Consider the following 24562-nt stretch of genomic DNA (forward strand, 5'->3'; position numbering starts at 1 on the left):
TTTCAATACTTACAATATATAAAATATATTATGTTCATAAAAGTGAAACATACTACAGCTAATGTTTATAATGTATCTATATATCTATGTATCTAATAGTAATATGCATTCTATAAAATTTAACCTTGAGTGCTTAATGTGCAGCTGCACTGTTAAAAGTTCAGAAATTTATGCCGTGTTTGATTTATTGCGGGTTAACTTTATGCTACCACGAATTTGTGCCCGTAACTGACTACCTTGAGAAACAACTGCATTGAATCTCAAAGCACGACGTACGGCGTACTAGAGTGGTAGACTCACTCTGGTGCAATTCTAAAACAGCGCAATTCGTTTTTGTATTGCACAGATAAAAATTGCATTTGAATTGTAAAATAACAAATTTAAATTGAAATGCTTGGAAAAACTAGTTTATATCAGGCGCCGCTCTCATGGCTTCGAATTGCTTATATAAAAAGTTTTTGTTTTGTTTACAAATATATTTTATTTAAATAACCAAAGAAGAAATATTGTATTGAATTTTTTACTTAATACAATATAAATAACTTAAATGAATGTTAAAAAAATTTACATAATATTTATCGGCTTGTTTGGAATTGAAGATGAAACAATTTGTAACTCAGACTCTCTGTGGAAGTTAACAAATCTCAGTCTCATTATTGTCCACTTTGAGTATAAGGTTATATCTGCACTGCACTCAGATCGTAAGCTCTCCAAATAATATGAACTTTTATTAAAAGTAAAGCTAAAACAAGCTTCCAGTGCTGGTCGAACCGCTCAGACAACAACGGCTATTGCACCATCAAACGTATAATTTTATTTTGGCTACACAACCAAGCCCAGCTCAAAGCTAACTCAGCTCAGAAGATATCATTCAAAAATTTATTTTTAAGCTATTCAAAAACCACAACACGTTTGTGTGGATTTTCAGTTATAATATTGTGAGGCGCGTTAAAGCAACGTTATTCGCATATATCGCGTTACCAGACCAAAACATAGAGCACCGAAAATAAATATTGTAACAATATTGCTTCACAATGGAACACGATCATCACCAGCACCAACATGAGCACCAACACCATCATCATAGCCCAACACAACAGCAACAGCAACAGCAGATGGATGTTGTTGGTGACGGCTTAGACGACTGCCCGATGATTATGACGGTAAGTTACCTTTGTTGACTTAATAAATTTATTTGATTAACTTCGTACAAGTTTATGATGTACACATTTGTGTAAATACTTCAGCGATACATTAAATCCGAAACGAAAACACTTTGCAGACGAGCGTTAATTTTCAAGAAGTAAAGAAGAAGAAGAAAATGAAGAAGAAGAAGAACTATTTGCCAACAACATAATCCCAAAACGCGTTTAGTTAACAAATTGTTTTTATCAATGTATAATCAGTAAAATAGTTCATACATATATACATATCCAAATAGTCTTTATCGTGCAAGCCACGTCTGAAAAGCTCCATTTGATGTCGTAATTATTACGGCCTTAAAAGCTCTGCGAATTACAACGAAATTGCATGATCGCTAGTCTTCAGCGGACAAAGAAAAAGTACAAGAAAATATTTAAAAAGCTTTCACATATATTATATATAAATTAATAATATAATATAAATTTTTTTATATATATTTTTCATATTTTTAATATACTACATATTATTAATTTTAGTTCCATGGTGGTCACTGTGAACGCATACTCTTCGATAGTTGGTTGGCAAGTACTGTTACCCAATTTGTTATATCGGCTTTTGTTATATTCTTGGTGGCTTTTGGTCTTGAAGCACTGAAATTTGCACGTTTCTATCTACTAAAATATACTAATAAAAAGGAAGCTAATTATCGTGCTAAGAAGAGACAGGAACGTAATGATATTGTCGTCAGTACAACTACACCAGCGCGTGCCTCTTCCAACACACCATTGACTGATAAATTTGAAAATGAAAGCTTTCTCGCACGCATTACATCGCCATCACATCTAGTGCAAACGGTCTTCAAAGTGATACAGATTATTATTTCCTACCTGCTGATGTTGATCTTCATGACTTTTAATTATTGGTTGTGCTTGGCTGTAGTGTTGGGTCTATCTTTGGGTTATCTACTCTTCGGGTGGATCAAACAAGATATGTTTGATGATGATTGCTGTCATTAAATAATGAATTATGTTGTATATGCATATTTTAAATAATAAAGTCTATAATCAATATTGGCTCTATATTTGGAAAAATTAATAATATTCTTTATTGTATATATTCTAGCATTTGAAATTTTAATTTATTGGTTTTTTATAAAAGGCTAGTAACGCAAGTGCTGCTTTTTTACAACACAAAAATGTATCTATATCTATGCTTCTACTTTCAATAAAGGTTTCTATATTCTCACATAAATTGTCACTGTTTTAAATTTCTTGTTATAATATGGAATGAGATAATATTTTAGTTCAGTTGTGTTTGATATATGATAAAAATATTTCTATATTCAATATAGGTATTTTGAAATACGCAATACATGTTTTTTGACCGTCCAAGCAAATAGTTGCAATAACTACACCACTTGAACAACATAGAATTGCAAATTTTGAGTGATATACAACCATTCAGTTGCTGGAAGTCTTAGGAGAATTGAAGAAAATTAATCGTCGAAGGAAGTTCACACTCCAACACGACAATGTGAGCTCCCACACATCGCATCACATCAGAGTTTTTGGGGTCTCAAAACGTCGAATTGATGGGTCAAGTGCCTTACAGTCTCCACTTGGCACCTAAGAAAAAATGACCGATCGTTCAAAACTCTAGTTTTGGAGACACCAACTTCAAAGTGAATATTATATAATTATTATATATGGGTCAACCGCCTTACAGTCCCTACCTGGCACCTAATGATTTCTTCTTGTTCCTAAATATTAAGAAAAAATGACCGATCGTTCAAAACTCTAGTTTTGGAGACACCAACTTCAAAATGAATATTATATAATTATTATATATTTATGTAGGGCAGAAATTAGTACAAATTTCAGACCCTATACTATTTCGAAAATTATTTAAATCGAATGTAAAAATGTATTGATCATGGCGCATACTTCGAAAAATAATAAAACCATTGTTACTGATTAATTACTATGTTTTTATTGTTAGGTGCAGGACTTAAAAGGCAGCTCTTGTGTGCGTTCCACTATAAATACTGCTCGACAATATATATCACCAAAAGACCTTAATAAACATCAAGCGTACTTATTTAAAATTTAATCAATTTAAACTCAACCTAAAAACTAAGTATTCATTAGATAGAAAGTGATTTCATGCGTTGATGGTGCGATGGATGAGAGAAGATGGATGGATAGAAAATGGACAAAATTGTTCAAAAATTGATGGGTTACTTGTGTAATTTTTTAAAGTGATTAAAGAAAAAAAATAATCTAGGTAGGCAGGGATAATCGGTGCAACAGTAGTACCATTTCTATTGTTACATATGGAGAATGACCCAATTATATTTGACACTACTGTCGCCAAATGCTACATAGATTAGATTAAAAATCGAAAGCCTATTATTTCTCACCATTACTCCTACAAAGTATGTACTTGAAGGCTATTAATAATACAAAAAACTTAAATATACATTATTATGTTATAGTAAATACTGGTGTGAACTGTTTCTTAAATTTATTATTCAATTACATTATATTAACAACAGATTGTTAAATTTAATTGCAACAAAAGTAAATTAAACTAACAACAGTGTTAATATCACAATGGTCTTAATTTTATGATCACTTAAGTTTTATGTCTATATTTTATAACTATATCGGTATATAAAAAATGGAAAATATTTCAAAAAACTACCGTAAAATTTTATTTTCCATGTATTGTAAAATATGCAAATGAAAATTACTGAATTATTGCATGTTTATGATGTTTTTATAATCTAAAGTTATTCTAAAGTTGTTTAATTTATATATTTAAACACGGAAAGTTTTATAATCGAACAATTTTTCTCTCACATAAAAAAAAACTAATTAAATTGTAAAATTTTTAAGTAGTTTTCAACAAATTCAGTTTTGTACAGTCATTTGGTGAATAATAAAAAAATTTCATTGCTCATAGATTGTACATACACATTCTATTTACATAAAATGTAAAGAAAAGAATTAATTATTTTAAGAATAAAATAAAAATATTTAATTTTTACAAATAATTCCATACCCGTTTGATATCCGTATTAGGAAGTCTTTAAAGGACATCCTGCATTTCGAAAAGAGGAAACTGTTAGAGGACTGAGATTTTTAGCTCCTGAAAAGGAGTTCGTAGGTTTCAAATCCATTTTGTACGGACGTTTGTATGGACAGATAAGACTTTTAGTATTTAATATTTATTATTTAATATTTAATTTAAATTTTAATTTTAATTTTTAATTTTAATTTTAATTTTAATTTTTAATTTTTAATTTAATTTAGTTTTTATTTTTAATTTTTATTTTAATATTTGATTTTTTAGTATGTTGCAGTATTATTAATATATATAATATGTTTAATTGGTTATGGTTTGAGGTTAAGTAGTTTGCATACTTATTTAATATAATATATATTGTAGTGACTATATATATTATTGGGGTATGCCTAGAATATCTTATTTTGCCATCAACAGTTCTTAAGGTTTAGGGAATAGGGTTATTGACCTTAGCGTCACTCGCGGGTGTTTGCCAGTTGGTAGAACTCCTAAGGTTGAACACTAATACCAGGATTTTATTGGTGTTAGCGTTGAACAGGAAACAAAGCTCAGGCCAGACTATGTGCGGATTTAGGTTTGTTTCTGAAATATGGTACTTGACCATTTTGTCGTTCCGTGTGAGCGATGAAGGGGTTAATGTGCTGTATAAACATTACAATACAAGATCTGTTTTTACTGTTATAAATCTAATCTTTTCTAAATTAATCTAATCTATTTTAAATTAATAATATTTCAATTTTCATATTATTTAAAAATTAATATAAAATAATTTGTATTATAAGAAATTAACATTTTAAATACATTATAGTCATTATTATCATTACTTCTTTTAAATTATTATTATATATTGCGATATTTAAATAACAATAAAAATTTAATTAGAATAAACAACTTTAAATATAAATGAAAAAATCTTTATTTATACGTATATATAGCATAAATAGTGTCTTTTCGCTTTGACATAGAATAATTTTCTTGATATGACTTGAAGACCAACACATTGTATTGTTATTTCCTCTCATAAATAGTTTTACCCTCCGTGATGAGTGGTAAGCTTTGACAGTAAAGCTTTTGTCTTGAAAACTAAGCTCACTTTAAAAGCTCTCAAACTAGTAGTTAAATATTTTTTTTATGATTCTCTAGTTTACATTAAAATTGTTTATAATTAAATTACTTGTGGAAGTTTATTTTCCAACTAGGTAGTACTTTCATATACCTATATTATTATAAACTATTTTTTGCATATTATTTTTATATTTTCTTGGTGCTATTAGCTGCGTCTTTGATTTTTGTAACCCTTATGGTTTCATATAGGAAGGTGAGCACTGATCGGAGTGAAATAAATAGAACTTAAAAGTATAATAACTGATATTATTTCTACTGCGAAGCTTCATTTAATTGGATTGTGATAATTTGTAAATTTTTTTTTTAACAGATAAAGATCTTAAGCTAGAACTTTGTTTCTTCTCTTTGATCGAAATGATGGTATTATTTGATGGTATTATTTGTTTTAGTTGATCATTGTTTATTTAAGCATTTTTTGTGGTTGAGTACTTTAACGGATTGAGAATAAAATATTATTTGTAAATCTATAAATTTAAGGCATTAATATTGATAGTGCGAGTATATAGTGCGAGTATTGCGAACTCTAAGTATTATTCGACACAAGTTGGCGACATTTTATTCTTCTTAAAAGTGTGACATTTTTCTATACTTTATTCAGAGAATTTTATCATATCAGATCGGTATATGTTACGTACAATAACTCAAAAACGAAAAATAGAACTAACCCATGAAAAATATCTTGGAACGATTTTCTACAGTTTTTGATGTAGATTAGTGACATTGAGTACATCGATAAAATTATCTCCATTTTTCGCAATTGTGAACAATAGAACAAAAGTGAAGTTTCAATGGATGTGCGAAGAATTTGGACGGGTTACAAATCATGGAGTTATGCGTATGGTACTGAAGCAAAATAGCCATGGATTGCATGGATGTTTCATGATGAAACATATACAACCAAAGTCGTTCAAATCAAATAGCCATATTTTTCTTTTAAATTGTGAGTTAATGAAGTTGGTAACAGCTATCACCTTTACTCGTTCTTCCGGGTGCAAGTCAATTGACTGAGACTGGAAAAACCGCGCACTACATCACTTTTGCGTCACTTTAAAACCGTTTTTTATTTAAAGTAAAATAGAACGGATATCGGCAAATCTTCTGATTGTTGCTTACATTTTTGGACTGTGAACAACTCAGATCTTTTATAATTTTTTTTTTCAAAAAGTATAAGAAAAATTAGAGAGAGCGACTACCAAATACTAACAATTATTCATCATGACAATGAGAATACTTTTACATAAACAGAAGCAAGTGAGTTTTTGAGTACAAAAAACAATGAATAAATGAATCATTTGGCAAACAGTTTTCATTTCGCTCCCAATGATTTATTTTTGGTTCCCTTACATGGAAGATAAACTGCATTAACAAATATATTTGTGCACAGAAGAAGTCGTCGTTGGATTCTAAAACTTTGTTTTGAAGGAATTGTAGTATGTTATGTATGATAAAGGAAATTTTTTTATTCATCTCTTTGTTTTTTTTTGTTTATTTATGATTTCTTTTTCTTTTCATTATCAAGGAAACATTAAAAAACAGAATTTTCAATTGAACTTGGGCCTAATCAAGCACTATTTTGAGGACTATTTTGGAATAACATTGCAATAAGCGTTAAGGGGTCTATGTTGAAAAGTAAATATAATTAGTTTTAACAACTGAACTCCTTACTTAATTTTCCCTTCACTTATCAAACAGTACATTTGATGGTCGAAAGTGATCTGTTGTAGGAATACCCGTGTCTACTTAGATTATTTTAGTTCATGAAAACTTTAAGTGATTGTTGTGAACACAAAAGATTATCTCCGGATTTTTTTAAGTTGTTTATTTTTTTTTTTAATAAAATATATTATAAATAATATTAAATAAGAATGGTTTTATAAGTTAACATTTTATAATAAAACAAAATAAAAAAGTTTGTTGACCGAAAATTGCAAAAACAATAGTAAAAGAATACTTTGATAAAAAGTAATTAAACATTTTGGGTGGTACAGTCATTAAGTTTTTAGAAAGTGTATATATATATATAAACGGCGTAGATACACAAAAAAAAAATACAAATACAAATATATACTTGTCTTAATAGCGACAAGGTCGCATTTAAATGTTCTAACTACTTTTTGACAATCTTACAAGTAAAGTTACCATATTTTAATACCACAATAAGAAGCGTAACTAATTTGACAGAACCAAAAACAAAAAATTCATGAAAATATAAAAAATATATCAGCAGATAAAAAATATTATACAAAAGTCAAAAACTCAAACAAAATATAAATTAAACATATTAAAAATTTTAATAAATTTAAAAAAATAAAAAAATTAAAAAAAAAGAAATATATTGCGAAACCAGTTAAAAAGTGAAAAATATGTTTCAAACAGCATGAGATACATTAGAACAATTTAATTCGATTACAAAATCCAGTTTATACTATTCAATGCACAAAAAAAGACGTTTGGTAACAGGCACAGAACGAAAAACACTAACAAAAAATTAATCAGATAAAAATATTATGTCAGATAAAAACTTTTATGAATATGGTATATACTTTTTTATTTTGAGTTTTAGTTAAATAAAATGTTTCGTACTTATATCGCAGTTTTATGCTTCGGGCTGTAACTATTAGTGCGGCTCGAACTGTGACTGTGGATTTCATTGTGTAAAAAATATTGATACAAATAAATAAATTAAGGCACAAATGTATAAATTAACAAATAATTTATAAAAAAGTGCCAACTGGCCCAACCCATGCTACAATTAAACAACAGCTACAAGATACGAGATATAATTACTTAGCAGTATTTTTAGCAGACAAAGAAACGCTTCAGAATTTAACCTTGAGTTTTGCGTTATTTTTTGAGGAGAAAGAGTGCAACTTAAATATTTTTATTATTTTTTTTTTTTATTTTTAATATATAACGTTAATAACGCTTTGTTTTAAATTATTTAATTTAACAAATTAAATTTTAACAAAAGCAGATTGTCCTGTAACTTTCGTGTGAAAAGTGTACTTCAATTAGTTTATTGACATATTGTTGAGACTTTTAGTTTTTCCAATATTGAAAAATAGAAATATTGATTTATGCAAATAAAAATTAATAATAAATTGAAATTAAAAATAGAAAAATACATATTAAATAAAATAAATGCAGCAGTCATGTTATGCTGCTTGCAACTTGTCAGCCTTGAATATGACAAATGTGCAAATAATTGAACTGGCAATCAAATTCATTTAGAGCCTTTCATATCTTAACATTGTTATTAGTTAAAACAATTTTCTATATACTTCATTTTAAATATCTATAAATCTAAGTTATATTATAGCAAGACTCAGAGTCTCAGATGCTCAGAGTCAAACTAGATACTCGGTTACAACGTGTCGTCTATATCTCCACAGGTGTTTACCATTTTTTACTACAAGTTTATTTAAGCCAACAATATGACTGACGTATTTAAATGCAATTAATTTTTTACTTCGTTTTTGGTTTGGTCTCCATTAAGTACCAAAAACCTGACACGTTTCTATGTAATCTACAGTAATCGCATTGAAACAATGACTTAAGTTACAACGTGTTCACTGCATGTTGCTTAATTAGTGCTACAATAAAGCATACACTGAGTTCAGATAACTATTGCAGATTGTCGTGGTAGCATTTGCGTGGGTTAAACGCTACCATTCAAGTTTTTTACTTAATTTCATATGCTTTGTTTATTTACAAATCCTGCTAGAATAAAAAATTAATATTATTAAATAAAACCCATAAATCGTGACCCGTTAAGTAGCAGTTATGCAAGCTAAAACTTATGTTGACAATTTTATCTATTGCCTTGCAGATACTTTATAAGTAACTAGAATTGTGTTTCGACCTTGTTTAATTACAATAAAAGCGCATAGAAGCAACAAATAAAAAAAAAAATAGAATCTGATATGCATAATGAGAAAATTGTCAATTCATACTGTCGGTTAATACTCGTAACAACTGCAAGAAAAGCAATTAAGTAAATCTTAAGTATGTTTTAATTAATTAATTCTTTTATTAAATATTCATAAGTAATTAATGCAACATGATTCTAACTAAAAGTCTTATCATTTGCTTTAAATATGATATTCATTCTGCTAAGCTATAAAATCTATTTTGATCTACAATGTTTGTTTTAATTTTAAATTAATTCTGTACTTAACTATTGTGTAGTATAACTTAAAGATATGTACTTGTTTATGCAAATAAACTTTAAGTAGTGCAGTATCTTGCATAAAACCCGGATCTCAAAGCTTTTAGAGTCTTTTTATTACATGAGAAATTATAATTATCACACTAATTGACTCAACAACTTATTCAAAATCTTTATAGCCATTAGTCAATATGTAACAGTTTTGGGTTTAATTAATATTAATTAATATTGAGTTGCTATAAATCAATGTAGACCTCTGCATTAAGTATATCAATCACAATTAAGTATATTATAGTATTTTGCTTTAACGCTTATGGTATGGAGTATTTAACTACGCTTTTAACTATTTTAAAATACAATAGTAAAGATGAAGTTGTCAATAGATGTCTTCAATGCAAATTCCTTCAAAATGTTTTTTACTTTGGACTTAACCTTATGTTATAAAAGAAATCAAACTCCTTTCTAAGTTTTCGATCATAATGATATAAATATGATCTCACTTAATTTTTTGGCCATAATAATTCGTTACCGGGTTTCGAACTGTCGCAACATATTTGTCCAGGTGCCTTTGCTGTGTGCTCACTTTCCTTTTCCAGTCTCGTACTTCAAGTTCTGTTAGTGCACTCTTAACTTGATTATTTCATCGCAGACACGGTCTACCTCTTCGTCTTCTTTTTCCAAATACTGCTTCAAATACCTTTCTCGCTAAAGCTCCGTCATCCATTATCACGATATTACTAAGCCATCAAAACATCTGGATGTTAATTTGCTAAACCATAAAATATCGTGATTAAACTGGTACAGCTCGCGGTGAATCTTACGTAGATCTTACGTACGAAGAACTTTTCTCTTAAAAACGCCCAGTGTTGATGACATCCATGTTTCTCTACTATACAACACCACAGGTAGGATAAGAGCCCGATAGAGCATAAGTTTTGCTTTTCAAGAGGGAATTTTACTCTACTGCATCCATAGTAGTACCTATTGCTAATGCCGATTCATCGTTTGATCTCCAGCAGGACATCGTTGATGCTCATAACGGTGGTGCCTGTTGAATCCTTGACAGATTAAAAAGTGTGGTCGACAACCACTGGCTCGCTATCTGAGCGACGCACATTTCGGCCACTAACCAACATATAGGTACTTCGTTATGTCCTAATTCATTACTTAGCCCATTTTTTCAGATTCATTTTCGATAGCAGCAAAGATAGCTGTAACATATGAATATGATCAGCTTTAATTATGTAGCTTATAAATATGATCTGAAAGTTTAATACGAATTGGAACTAAAATTAGTGGAATCTAGTTACTGACTGATGCCATCTATATAGAGTTCACATTTATTCCTTAGATGTAATAAAATTTAAACTTTGATGGCATTTAAATATTTTATCTTTCATAAGAATATAGTCATAATTTGATTTCTTATTGTGAATTCGTTCCTTGCTTACAATTTCTTTGAAGTCGATGTTTCAGAGCATTTGTTGATTAATGAAAGAAATTGAAAATCGTTGAATTCTTTCTAAAAAATGGTTTTAGGATAACGATTATTCATAGCAAAGTTTGCAGCTTTTAAAATAATGGTTTGCTAGTTTGATTATAAGTGGCTGTACAAGTCTTTGAAATGATCTATGTGAAGGATGATCAAAAACTGCATCAATTCAAGAAATTGTAAAAATCTAGGATATGATTTTGGGAGATTATCCAGACAATTTACCAAATGAAAATTTAATAAGAAATTTAGTTATTTTCCTTATTTTCCTAAATTTAGTTAGTGACCAAAACTTTAAGTCAAGCTGTGGGTTCTAGAAAGTTGGATCCACTATGAGTGCTGCATTTTCTAACAATGTAACAAGAGCAATATGCGAATAGGCTTTCGTCTATACTTTTGAAAGCTTTAAAAAGTATTTAATGATTTTTATTAATTGATTAATCACTAGGGATGAGATATAGGTCCACCACAAGGATCCTGAATCATAACTTATTGACTAACCTAGCAGTATTTGCTACACTTAACAAATCAGTGTATGAATTCGAATTTTTTTTTATAATAATTAAGGTATCAACTTAATTAAAAATAAATTTAACTTAATAACAACGAATAAATTTCTTCATCTACTTCGTTTGATTCGGTATTGCATAATATAACTTTTAATTTTGAAAAATTACTCTTTTACACGATTACACGCTAAGTTTGTAGGCAAATTCTAGCGAGTCATAAGTCCATGGCTTACAATATTTATCATTTGCTAATAATGTCTATAATAAATTGCTTCACTTTGTCTTAATAACTATTTTGAATACAACGGCAAAGCGACTTGTTTGGGTAACCGCAGGCCCTGCCCTCAGCGAAATGTACAATTGCGTCCATTGATATGCATAACTACTGGAAAAAGGAGTAGATTATGCTGTGATTGACAATTGACCATATCTGGTTTATTATTCCATTCACGCGCCAGCATTTATTCTGAATTACTCGAATAAAAACTAATGAAAAAAAATCGAAATAAACATCGAAAACAAACTTGATTAAACTAAACAGCAAACAAAAAGTAAATATTTTTTTTCATTCTTGCTTTGTTAAAGGTATTTTTTGCAGTTTATTTTTAATTTGTTATTTTTTTTTTTTTGAAGTAATGAAAAATGTAAATTATAAACCTCGTCATAAAGACAAGACCCAAGTACACCGCACCCTTTTTCGTAAGCCATTTTAATTTTGATTGATATTTTATTGAAGTTAGAAAAATGTTTAATTTTATAAAAAACGATATATCAATTCATTTATTGTAGCTAAGCAAGTCAATAAAAAAAGATACTCCTAAGAAAAGGAGATTTATTAAATACTCGTACAAACTTAGTGCATTTAAAACGTTTAAGAAGTAAGTGAATGTATCTAATTGAGTATTTATAAAATCATGGTAATAAATTATAGCTTCGCTCAGACTAGCATTGGCATATTACAATAAATCGATAAATCATAATTTTTCGAAAAAGTTGTTTAAGTTTTATATACGAATGAGATTTTAATAAAAATTTTTTTCATGAATGATAAAAATGCACATGCACAATTTGATTTCGTCATTGTTCATTCCTTACAAATGAAGGAATTTTATTACTGAACCATATTTAATTTCCTTCATTTTATAAATAATCACCAAGGTACACTATATCAATAGCTAACTAAACATCTGATAAAGTCCAAACTATAGTATTATAGCTATCGCTTAAAACTTGCCAAAATTGATTTTATACTGGCGTTGCCGCCTGTTTAATTATCAGTTCACCTAGTATATACCATAATGTACTCTTTATATGAAAATGTTGGTAATAATCAATTATTTCTATTAAAAATACAAATACACATCACATACTAATGTACACATCTGTTCTACCACTCAAATGTAGTATCTGATAAAATAACTATTATTTATGAGAAAAAGAAATCACTTACATATTGAAGTTTTTAAAAATTCATGTCAATCTTTTTGTATCAAGAAATCTTCTACTTTCATTCAAAATATTGCAATCAGCAAACTGGACTTAAGCTTCAAATTAATTATTATTGTACTATTTTAATATGGTCATAATAAATGACAATTTGTTGCCATTTAAGCATAGATATTTTCCCCTTCTAAACACTTTTTAAACCATTTCTATTTCCACCTAGATTTTTCTACTTAAGAGAAATGAGTTTAGTACGCATTGCAAGTCACTTGCTTCGAACTTGGCAAAGAAAAATAGATTTTTTTGCAAAATATAAACATTGTTCAGATTTATCAAGTGTCACCATTTCATCACATCAAATCAAATATTTTAAATAATATCAAAAAAATGTGTATTACTTATGAAAAAAATCAATCAAAAATGGCAAATACAAGTTTATGAATGCTTTTTATATTGGAAAACAAGCTACCAACAAATCATACCATTAAGCAGTCTATATAACGAGTCGCGATCAAAAAGTGGTAAAGAACGACGACCAAAGCAGGAGCCAAAGTAGGTCTATGGCCAAGTGTCGGCTTAGGTACGTTCAGCGGCAAGACTCATGCCAGACAGTAGTGCAGTAGTTAAACTGCATGTCTACTGCATCTGCTGCGTCTACTGACAAAACTTAATAAAAATGCACTTTTCCGCAACTGAGAAGATCCAGTAAACAAGTTGAAAAAAAAAATTAAATGAAGTTAAGAAGCGAAGTGAAAATGTCATTTCGCAGAATTTGCTAATTGTTAGAATCTGAATCTGAAGCTTACTCTTCTGTTAATTGTATCTATCACTTAAAGAAGGTATTTAGCTTACTCAAAGTAGCTGTACGCATATTAAAAATAGCTTTTCCACAAATTAAAGCAATGCATTTCTGCATTGTTGTGGAAAAAAATACAGATTTTTTAGATAAAAGTCAGAAGAAGAAATTAGGTGAATTAATGAATTTAACATAAAATTATAAAATTATTTTAAAAGAACAAAAAATATCAGAAATGATCAGTGAAGAATACTTTCTCAGAAGTTCAGGAAAACAATTACGAATTATAAGCGTAATGTGGAAAACTTACACGAATCAGTGAATAACTATATTGATCATTAGTTATCAATAATAATTAATAAATAAATAGGTGTTTAAATAAGTTTATAAAATAATAAATAAAAATTGGAATATAATAGAATATAGAATATAATAAAATGGATATATAGAAAATATTAATGCGAAATGAATTAAATATTAATTATATATATTAAATATATTAAATACAAACGAATTTAAATATATTAGATATATTGAACATAAATACGTATATTTGAATATATTAAATATTTTGAATATAAGTATAAAAATATATAATATGTAATATATAATATATATTTTAGTTAGTAAATACATTTAAATACATTAAATAAGTATATTATATTTAAATATATTGACAAATAGTAATTTAAAGATTATTGTTGTAATTATTATTATTATTAGAATGGGACTAGAATGGGAATCTTTGAGATTTTCTTTTAATATCCCTACAGAGAATCTTCTAACCCAGCGATAGCGACCCTACGATAGGCAGGATATTTATTTTCAACAGAATAAAAGTCAACATTAAAAAAGCACTAATAGAAGTTTTTATTTTCAAAAATTTCGAATATACGACTCTTTACATCATGTATCTAAGCAAGTATATCTAAGCAAGTATATTCAATATAAATAATATATTTAGTTTAAAAATAGTAAATATTATAACTTACTAATACTATTATAAAAAAAGTTAATATTTTTCGACAAAGGGTTCAACTCCGGAGATGAATATTTGGTGCGAAACATACTCTATATATAATTTGCCAGCTACTTGCACCAATTAATGTAAATAAATATAAAAATAATAAATATTTTATTATTATTTTTATATAACAAATATAAATATATCTCTAGTTGAAAATATATAAAGAAATAGTAATATTTCAAATGGTAATATTTGAAATAAAATTATAATATAAACATATAATTAATTGTCTTAATTTTAAATAAAAGGTAATCATAAAAATAATATATTTGCTAACTTAAGCTTTTAGATATATATCAACTTATCTGTATAAGCACTTAGGTAAATTTTTTTGTGTCTAAAATTTATTTATTTTGAGATATCTCAACGGTCACCTACTAACATTTTTTTTAAAAAGAAATAATTTGTTTTTATAATTTATTTTATATAAACTAAGCGCGAAGTTCAAAAATTAATTTATTCAAACACTTGTGTATAAATCTATGTATGTCTTAATTGTTATAAAATTCAAGTTATTGTTGACCAAATAAGTTAATTATCGTCACTTTAAATGCTAATCAAAAGCACATGTTTCTTTTGAAATTTTTATTACATAAATTTTGAATTTACTTTTAGTTTCATTTAAAAAGATTGAACCTCTCCAACTGGATTATGATAATAAAATTAAAATTTTTCATAGTAAAAATCACCAGAATCTTCATAAATAAGAATCTTTAACTAATTAAATGAAGACTTAAGATATTTTAAAAACAATGAAAAGAATTGTGTTTTGAGGAGTGAGCTTTTAATCGACGAAATAGTGTTTACTAAGCCAAGGTTAAACATGATATGAAATGTATAGCTTAGAGGAAAACAAAGTTTTATTATTATAACTGCTTCAGAAGAATTTAATTCTAAAAATATAGTTAAAAGATTCTTGTTGTAGTTAGATTTAATAACAATTATATATAGCAGCAATCGATAAGTTTTTCCCTGAAGTAACTACTATTACGTGACCCCAAGATTATCGAAGATGTAGCATTAATTAATAGTAGATTTCAATCTATGTAATTCATATGTAGGGTCTGTCGGGTTATAATTTTTTGATCTTTCGAATCATTTTTTGGAAATGAAAATATTATTTAAAGTATTTCCAATCAGAAATGTCAAGTTTTTCTACTTTTTAGGCGAAACACATAAACATTCCAGCCTAGTATTTATTCTCTTCTTCTAAGTCATTAAATTTTGTTTTTACCAAAGAATTTTAATGAGAATATATCTGCTGATACCGTAGTAGCAGTAATAATTCTGATTTTATTTTAGGATCAGGACATTATAGTAAATCATATGCTATACCATATCGTTCTGATACCACTAAAAATATATAAGTACATTCTGGTGTTTATAATTCTGGTTCACCACATTTTACATACTATAGTTTTTATAGATGGTTGCAATCACTCACATTGGCTGATCGGCAGATAACTTTTCAGAGGATATATTTGGCTATAATGCGCCTTTTGAATTCATTCATTGTAGAAAACCCCATCTAAATAAATTGGATTAATCCAGTTGAGTTTATGTAGTTAAACAGATTTTATCTTTTTTCTGTGATCAAAATGAATCTCTTCCTAAAGAGTTGTTTTTTAAGTTAGCAAAACCTGGGCAGTAACAGAGAAAGTGTGTAAATATAAAAGAAAACGCATGTTTTTCTTCTATTGATTTTCGTTAATGGAAGACATTGTTTTTCTGTAGAATTCTATACACCAGTGACCTAAAAGAACTGTAATTAACTTTGCAGTGTTTATAACTTTCCTGAATGTGGGCGTATTGCAATAGGTACCGTGATTGGAATGTTTTACATATTATGATTGCCTTCCATTGTTAGTTAGCCAGCTGCAGAAATTGGAGAAGGGTCTCAATCTGAGTGGTCTCTAGAAATACACATACTACCATAGCGAAATATTTATAGAGGTACAAATGTGGATTCAATTGTCTGCTTTTTTATATTTCTTTGGATGATTACCGATATGAACGTGATATTCGAGAATGGATTTAGTTCTTATATAGTAAAACAGATAAAAGAGTAATATTTTCTCAGCAATAGGTATAAGTTACAAAGCAACTCTTCATATTTGTATTTCGAGTGTAAAAAAATTTTTTGAAAATACCTCGAGTTAAGAAAGAGTAAAAGTGCTCAAGTGCAGTAGATCAAAGAGCTTCAATATACCATAATAATAATAATTTATAAATTTTTTTACGTTGAATATCTGTTCGTTTGTTAATATATAAACTAATTTTTTAATTTTTTCTTATTCCCATACCATAAACAATTCCCATACCAAATTGGGGTTTAAAAGATGGTACGAAAAGTCGGTTCCATTACTCCACAGATTCTGTTTGCGTTATAAAAATTACTTTAAAGAAATTTTGGTGTTATTGTTAGTTTTTATTTAGGTTATTTTTAATATTGAGTGGATGATAGTCCTGATAGTATTCTTACTTATCGTAAACATTTATACGAACATAAAATGTAAATATTTTTAATAAAATATGAAGATAATCGAAAGCTTGAGTTAGTGTGAGATTTCAATCCACTAAAAACGGTTCAATATCCGACGATATGTGCTCTTGGATAACCAATGCGACATAATTTATAGCTTAGTTATGTATTTATATATTGATTATCACTACATATAAAGAGGGTCATAAGTGGCTTATAGTCAGCCGATTTAAATTATAAAGGTAAGGTTAATACATATTTTATTAATAGTAGAGGTTAAAATATATTCTATGTTCGAGTGTTCTGGTGCATATGGCTCAGGAATGAACTGTTCGAAAATATTCGAACATGAAATGGTGTTCCAGCATTTATTACTATACATATTTATACAAAATAAGATCAAAATAATTTAAATATAAATATGCTCTTTTATTTTCTCCAACATTTCAAGCATTTAAAGTGTTTGATCCAAATATTCGAATTCGAGTAAAGTCGAGCTGATCGATTACTTCGAAATAAGAATGAATGGACTTATTGGAATAGTTTAACTGTACTTCAAAGAAATAGTGTTTATATGATTATATGTTACTATTGTTTTTATTGGTCTATTTGTATATTATTGTAATGTAAATTTGCATCAATAAAAAAATTTAATTATTTTTATTATCAATTATTTATACTCGCATTAGTATTTTGAAATAAAATTGAACTTTGTTCTTTACAACTTGATTATATCAAGCAGGGGTGGTATGATTTGTAATTAAAATTCTAACTGATAACAATTTAATTCTTTAAAATAATTCATTCAATATTTTTGTTTTTACTTCAAAACTATGCGGATTTGATCAGTTTCTATCACTTTTGCTGATTCATGTTTTTTTCATATATTTGTGAAAAACATTAAAATTTAAATAAAAACCGCAGCTAAACTTAAATCGATATAAGAATATTTTTAAACATTTTATTAAAAATTTTACCCTAAAAAATTAGTCACTCAATTTAATAATAAATTGGATAGGAAGTATTTTTTTAATTGAGATATTGTAAAATTATTGAATGCCCAAGGAGATCAAGTTTCAATCATTCTTTAAAGTCATTGTAAACAGAATCGCGTTACAAATATGGGGTTTCAGTAAAGTGAGTGTAAGCATAGATACTTTTCTTTTAAACAATATCGTGAAGTGATAAACATAATTTATAAAGTGCTGAGAAACTGCACCCGTTTATATTATCTAATTTTAAAAATATTTATTACTATTACCAGAAAGTATGTAGTTATTTATAATAATACCTTAGGAGATGTTAAAAATATATAATTGGCATGTAATTAAACTTACTCCATATAAACTTACTTGAATTATGTATTAATTTTATTATTATTGTATTAATTATTTATTTATGAATAGATTTTGTAAAAGATTAAATAAAATGTGTGTTAAACTATTGAGATAATTATTTCATTCAAGCTGTTTTAAATACTTTCTTATCTTTTAATTGCGTTTGAGTCGAAAGAAATAATGAATTAGAATTAATTTTTTTTCTAATACTTGTTTTGAGCTAGTTATTATTTTAATGTTAATATACTGTCCAAAACATATTTCAAATTTAATCTCTTGCAAATAAACAATATATTTTTTTTTTTGTATTTTTTTAATAATGATAGCTTAGTTTATAAAACTAATACTAACATGTATAGATATAGCTCTGAGGCCTTCAGCTATGTGTTATGACAAATTGATACTAAGTGCTTATAATTATGTAGCTGTATAGGACGTTTATACAATATAATACTATAACACATATTCTTATAACAATATATTAGATTATGGTATTGCTTAGCAAGACAAAAAATCGTACGTCCGAACGCAATGTACGTCCAAACGTCTACATGCCTATCTATACAAAAAAAGAAATTCGTTTTTTTTAATCGAATAACGTTTCACATGAACACTTATTGTGAAAAGAAACCGATAAGTTTAAAAATGGACTGAAGTTAGTTAATTATTACCTGAACTGACCACTCCAGAATTGCTTTTTTACAAATACTATATAAATAAAAATTTATAATTCTCATTAGATTTATTTTTATCTTCAGTGATATATGCTGCATTAAACGTGCTCAATTATGTATAATTTTAATGAATTTGCTTCTGGTTACAGTAGATCGAAGTTAGAACTTGTGGCAATACTCAGAAAGAAAATGTATGTTTGGAGTAAAGGTCTCACTTTGATTTCCATCTGATTTTTTTCTGATTTGTTCTCTTATACTTTTATATCGTTTTAAACCCTTTCCACTATACTCGGTTAGTTGCGTTAACGGTAAATAAAATTGCAATAAATTTTAAATGACATTAGAATCTACATGTATTATTTATATATTAGATCTATTGTTTGGATATCTTAGATTATTATTTATTTTTTTTGCGGACATGATCGTTAAGACTGCAGTGTAATAACAACTATTTGTGTAAGAGTATTTTAACTTTTTTGCAAGCATTTCATACACTTTCACAAAATAAACAATATCTACCATTTGTGGAAAGACCGGATCTCAAGATAATGCATATTATGTAATATATATTAATGTAAATTGAGAAGTAAACTTCTTCCTCGAAATTATTCTATACTCAAAATACTTCATATTTATAATAAAAGTTTCAAAAATAAAAGTGCTAGGTTAAAGCAATAAAATCTTACAATATAACAGTACCAATATGTGCTGTTAGCTGTAATAGCACTAAAAATGGATCAAACAGACAAATATCTTCTTATGCTTTTAAATTTCTGAAGAATACCTTTGTATTAATATTTTTTATTTAAAATAGTATTTTGAATCTGTCTATATATTATTATATAAATAGTGTATGCTTAAGTTCTGTTAGTTTTAAAATCTGATGTTAGGTCAGTAATAATGATTAATTTAAACATTTATGGTACTAATTATAATTTTACATACTTTGTGGTATCAATAATTAATATTATAATATATATAATTATTATATAAAATGTATTTAATAATAATATAATTTATATTTTATAGTTTATAAAAAATAAAATATTCTTGGTTTTTTTGTGACTAAAAAGTCTTTTTTTAGAAAAATATGCTTTTTATAAAAATAAAATATGGTTTCATTTATAAATTAGTTTTTGATTTGAAGTAATTAACTGTTTAACTGCTAACTGCTAATTAACTGTTGAATGATTTAAGAGAACCATTAGATGACTAGCTATCAGTCATCTATTTAGTTCATAAATTTTTTGATAAAGAAATTAGTTGCGAATCAGTCAATTACAATAGGCATGGATGAATTAGATTAGCTCCACAAACTTCAGACTTTGTTCATAAAATAAGCCAAGTCGTCGATCTTTAAAAAAAAATAGAATTTGATTTGATTGAATTCGAGTTCCATCAATTTTAATTGGAAGTCCAGGAAAGGTTCGGGATAACACCACCAACTGAATAACATCACCAGTTGTTATTAGGACTCTAATTTGAGAAATTATAGCGGAGCAACTTAATGTCTAATCATTAAAATATCTTTTTATATATATTATATTGTTGTTGGAATTTTTATATGTGTTTTTTTTAATTAATTGATTTTTATTCTTTTTTTTTGTTATATTGTCTGATATTAGCATTAGATAGTACTTATAAACTTTTAATCTTTGTTGGAACAAAAATTGATCCAAATAAAGTTGAGCACAAAATATATCCTCCGTTTAATAAATTGGATATTATTAAGCGAAATTATTTTCCAAACAACTTAATATATTATTGATATATTGAACTTATTTGTGGCTTAAGCGAATAAATTAATTCTTCAATTGGTAAAAATTTAAATTATTCTAGAGAAATGCAATATCTGAAGTTATAGGACAATTTTATGTTTGTACATGGATAGATATTTTCGTGGGATTGTAATTAATCATGAGGATTTCCTGTTAATATTGCTAACACTATTTGGATAATTACTGCTGGACAATTTATTATTAAATAGTCTTAACAACCCGTTACTGGGTACTCCCAGTTCATCAAGTACGGTTATACATCCTCAACTTGATACCTTTTTCGCTAAAGCCTCGTCCATTCGCTAAAGCATTCATTCTCTCGATGCACAGTGTGTGTCAAAACAGAAATTAGCCGATAAAAATTCGAAAAACTTGGGGCATATGTATTATATGTAGGTATTTTGGGCACCAAAATTCAACTTCCTATCTATCATAGTTTTTGAGAGAACCAAGAAAACTATTTTTTACCAAAAATTTGGAAAGGTTCCAATAGGCCGATTGTGCTCAAATTCGACTTAAAAGAAAGGCCAAATTTTCAGAAAAATTTCATGTTAATATCTCAATTGGTGTAGAACATATTGAATTCTGAACGGCTAATTTGTATTTTGGCACACTGTGCGACGTGACCAAGTCAGCGAAATCGCTGGTTGTTAATTCGTTGAACTATAAAAATGTCGTAATTAAGCTCGTATAGCGCATGGTTTATTCGGATGCAGTAGTAGTCACCAACCCGTAGAGGATAAAAGATTATTCGAAGAATTTTTGTAACAACTTTTCTATTTGAGGTAGAATGAAGCTTAAGAAGCAATGCTAGTCAGTCTATATAATTAATTTTCTATGCTAATCTACTTATTAAGTCAAATATTTTATTTGGAACTCAATATTTATGTTTAATTTTCATTTTTATGTGCAAAAATACTAAGAAAATTTTTAATCTTCTCAGAATATAGCGTTTGGAAAAATATATATTTTGTTTTCCTGAAAATGTGTAACAATATTTTTGTAAAATTTAGAAATAATTATACTTAAATATAATTGAATAACATAAAATGAAAAAAAATATTTTAGTTAATCAAATTTTTTGTGAAATTTATTTGAACTTTTTTAATACATTTTTTTTTTGATAATAGAAAAGGTTATCTGCGCCTGGCTTAGTTTTGGTGTGAAGAGATTAAAACGCGCAACATTTGAAAACAAACTTTTTTTTTGTATAATTTATATAGAAATTAAAACTTAAAAATAATTAAAAGCAATAAATACTATGTATGTGGATGTGTATGGATGTGAATAATTATGGCAGTTGTTTTGATTAACCTATTTAATATTAATTAATATTATTATTATGAGTGTGCACACATATGAGAATAAGTATGTGCATCTGTGCATTTGTGCATCCATGAGGTCGTGTATATTTCTTATAAGAGTAGTAATTTATTTATGTTACTCACCTTTGTTGAATTCTGAAAGTACGAAGATATTTTCTCGTATTCCATTTTCATTTTGCAGCAATCGAAACAAAAACCAAATTAGCAATTACAATGATATTGTAGAATTCCTCACAATTCCTCACAATTCTATGTGCGATCGTCTATGTGCGAATGCGAAAAGTGATTGAAAAAAGCCAAGTCTGCAAGGAATTTGCACTACTTTTCCTTAATGCAGGCGAAGAATCTTAATTTAGCAGCGCACGTTGGGCAAAAAAGTCACTGAGCATTCGAAACTAGTTTTCATTGAATTGAAAATTATCGCAATGGCAATAATTTTATGATATTTACGATGTACTACTGCAACTATTACTGCAGCTACTCTTCAGCACACTGACAGCTTCTTCACTCTTTCTCTGCTTAACTGCTTCAATGTTGCACTATTGTGCACAGATTGCGCGGTTTTGCACTACTGTGCGCAGTGCATCAATGGCGAGGTTAATGCGGCGGTGTTGCTCAATGCGGTTGCCTGCATGAATGGCGGGCTAGACTAGACACATGCGTTGTTGTTGTACGCGTTCTGTTGTAAACTGTGAGCGCAATGTGCGCAGACGCCACAATCTCTGCTTAGATCTTTACTTATCTTATCTGTCAAATGTGGCGTTGTTGTTGTTGTTTATTTTTAGGCTTTCTTCTGGCTCTTGTGGAGTTTTTGGTCATAAATTCGTTGCAATGTTTTTTATAATTTAATTTTTTTTTTGTTATTTATTTTTATTAAACATAAATAATTAAAATACAATTTTTCTTATTAAACTATTTTTGTTTAGTTTTGTCATTGTTGTTTGTCTTTGGCATGTCATATATGCAATATTTTCTGTTGCTGTTATTGTTTTAATTAAATGCATATCAGTAACACAGATACACACACACACACACACACATGAACGCTACACAGCGCGCCAACAACTTGCAATTTTAAATTAATTAATTTTTTTTTTATCGAAGTTTAAAATTTTTTGTATTTGTTTTGTATTTTGTAATAAATTTTTTTTTTTTGTATTTTTTTTTTAATTAAATTGTTTCAGGTTTGACTCGTCTTCAGTTTTTAGCTTAACTATTATTTTTTTTTTATTTTACTAAAATTTTGTTTTAACAACTTTGTCTGCATAATTATTTTTTTTTTTCAAAACAAGCGTGCTTTCGTTTGTTTCTTGTCCTCAGTTTATTACAATTTTTATTTTAATGTTATTTTTATTTTTATATATCTTTTAATTTTGTTTCTTATTTATTTATTTTTTCTCCCTCATGTGTTCTGTTTCCTTTCTTCTCAAGTCTTCTGAAGTAACTTGCACTTTTCGTTTGACAATAACGCAAATTTTATTTTAAAATTGTATTTTCAATATTCAGTTTGCTTCTCCGCTTTGTTTGCGAAGCCCAACCGCTTGCTTCGTCTTTTCGCTCAAATGTGTTTGCTGAGATTTTGCAGATCGTGCGGCTTACCTCATAATTTTAGCGGCTTGCATACCAAAGCTTTTTTTACCAAACTGGTTTCATTGTAAATAAAGTCTTTGTCACAGGTATGAAGCACCAAAGGCAGTGGCCTATACTGAACGCACCTTGTGGCCTTCAGCATGCGCTTTCGATTGTACAACTAAGCTTTGGTTAGTAAAAGCTTAATGATCAGATTGCTTGTGTTGATCTTAAAGAAAGCTTACACGCCGGAGGCGCTTTTAAAAACTTTAAAGTACACTGCAAAAAAATTTTTAAGAAAGTTATTTGTATATTTTATAGGCAATTAGATATAAATTTGAGCGAGAATAATCAGCAAGTTTCTTTAAAGGTGTTTTCAAAAATTTTAAAGTACACTGCAAAAAAACTTATAAGGAAATCATTTGTTTCTTTTATAGTCCATTAGATAAACCATTTACTACTATATCTGAATTCGTTCGAGAATAAACAGCAAGTTTCTTTAAAGGTGTTTTGAAAAACTTTAGAGTACACTGCAAAATATTATTATTTGTTTCTTTTATAGTCAATTTGATAAAAATTTTACCACTATATGTGAATTCGTTCGTTT

The 24562-nt window shown here is 27.7% G+C and overlaps 1 protein-coding gene across 1 annotated transcript; it reads left to right on the plus strand.

The window, feature by feature from the left end:
- The first annotated feature begins 600 nt into the window (after positions 1–600).
- LOC119681070 (high affinity copper uptake protein 1-like) lies at positions 601–2394 on the plus strand. The gene is made up of 2 exons (XM_038094139.1): positions 601–1163; positions 1680–2394. Exons 1-2 carry the CDS (start codon positions 1035–1037, stop codon positions 2157–2159), a joined length of 609 nt encoding a protein of 202 aa, XP_037950067.1. The 5' UTR covers positions 601–1034; the 3' UTR covers positions 2160–2394.
- Positions 2395–24562: the final 22168 nt, after the last annotated feature.

The sequence above is a fragment of the Teleopsis dalmanni genome, chromosome 2, assembly GCF_002237135.1.
Source record: "Teleopsis dalmanni isolate 2A chromosome 2, ASM223713v2, whole genome shotgun sequence".
Lineage (NCBI taxonomy): Eukaryota > Metazoa > Arthropoda > Insecta > Diptera > Diopsidae > Teleopsis > Teleopsis dalmanni.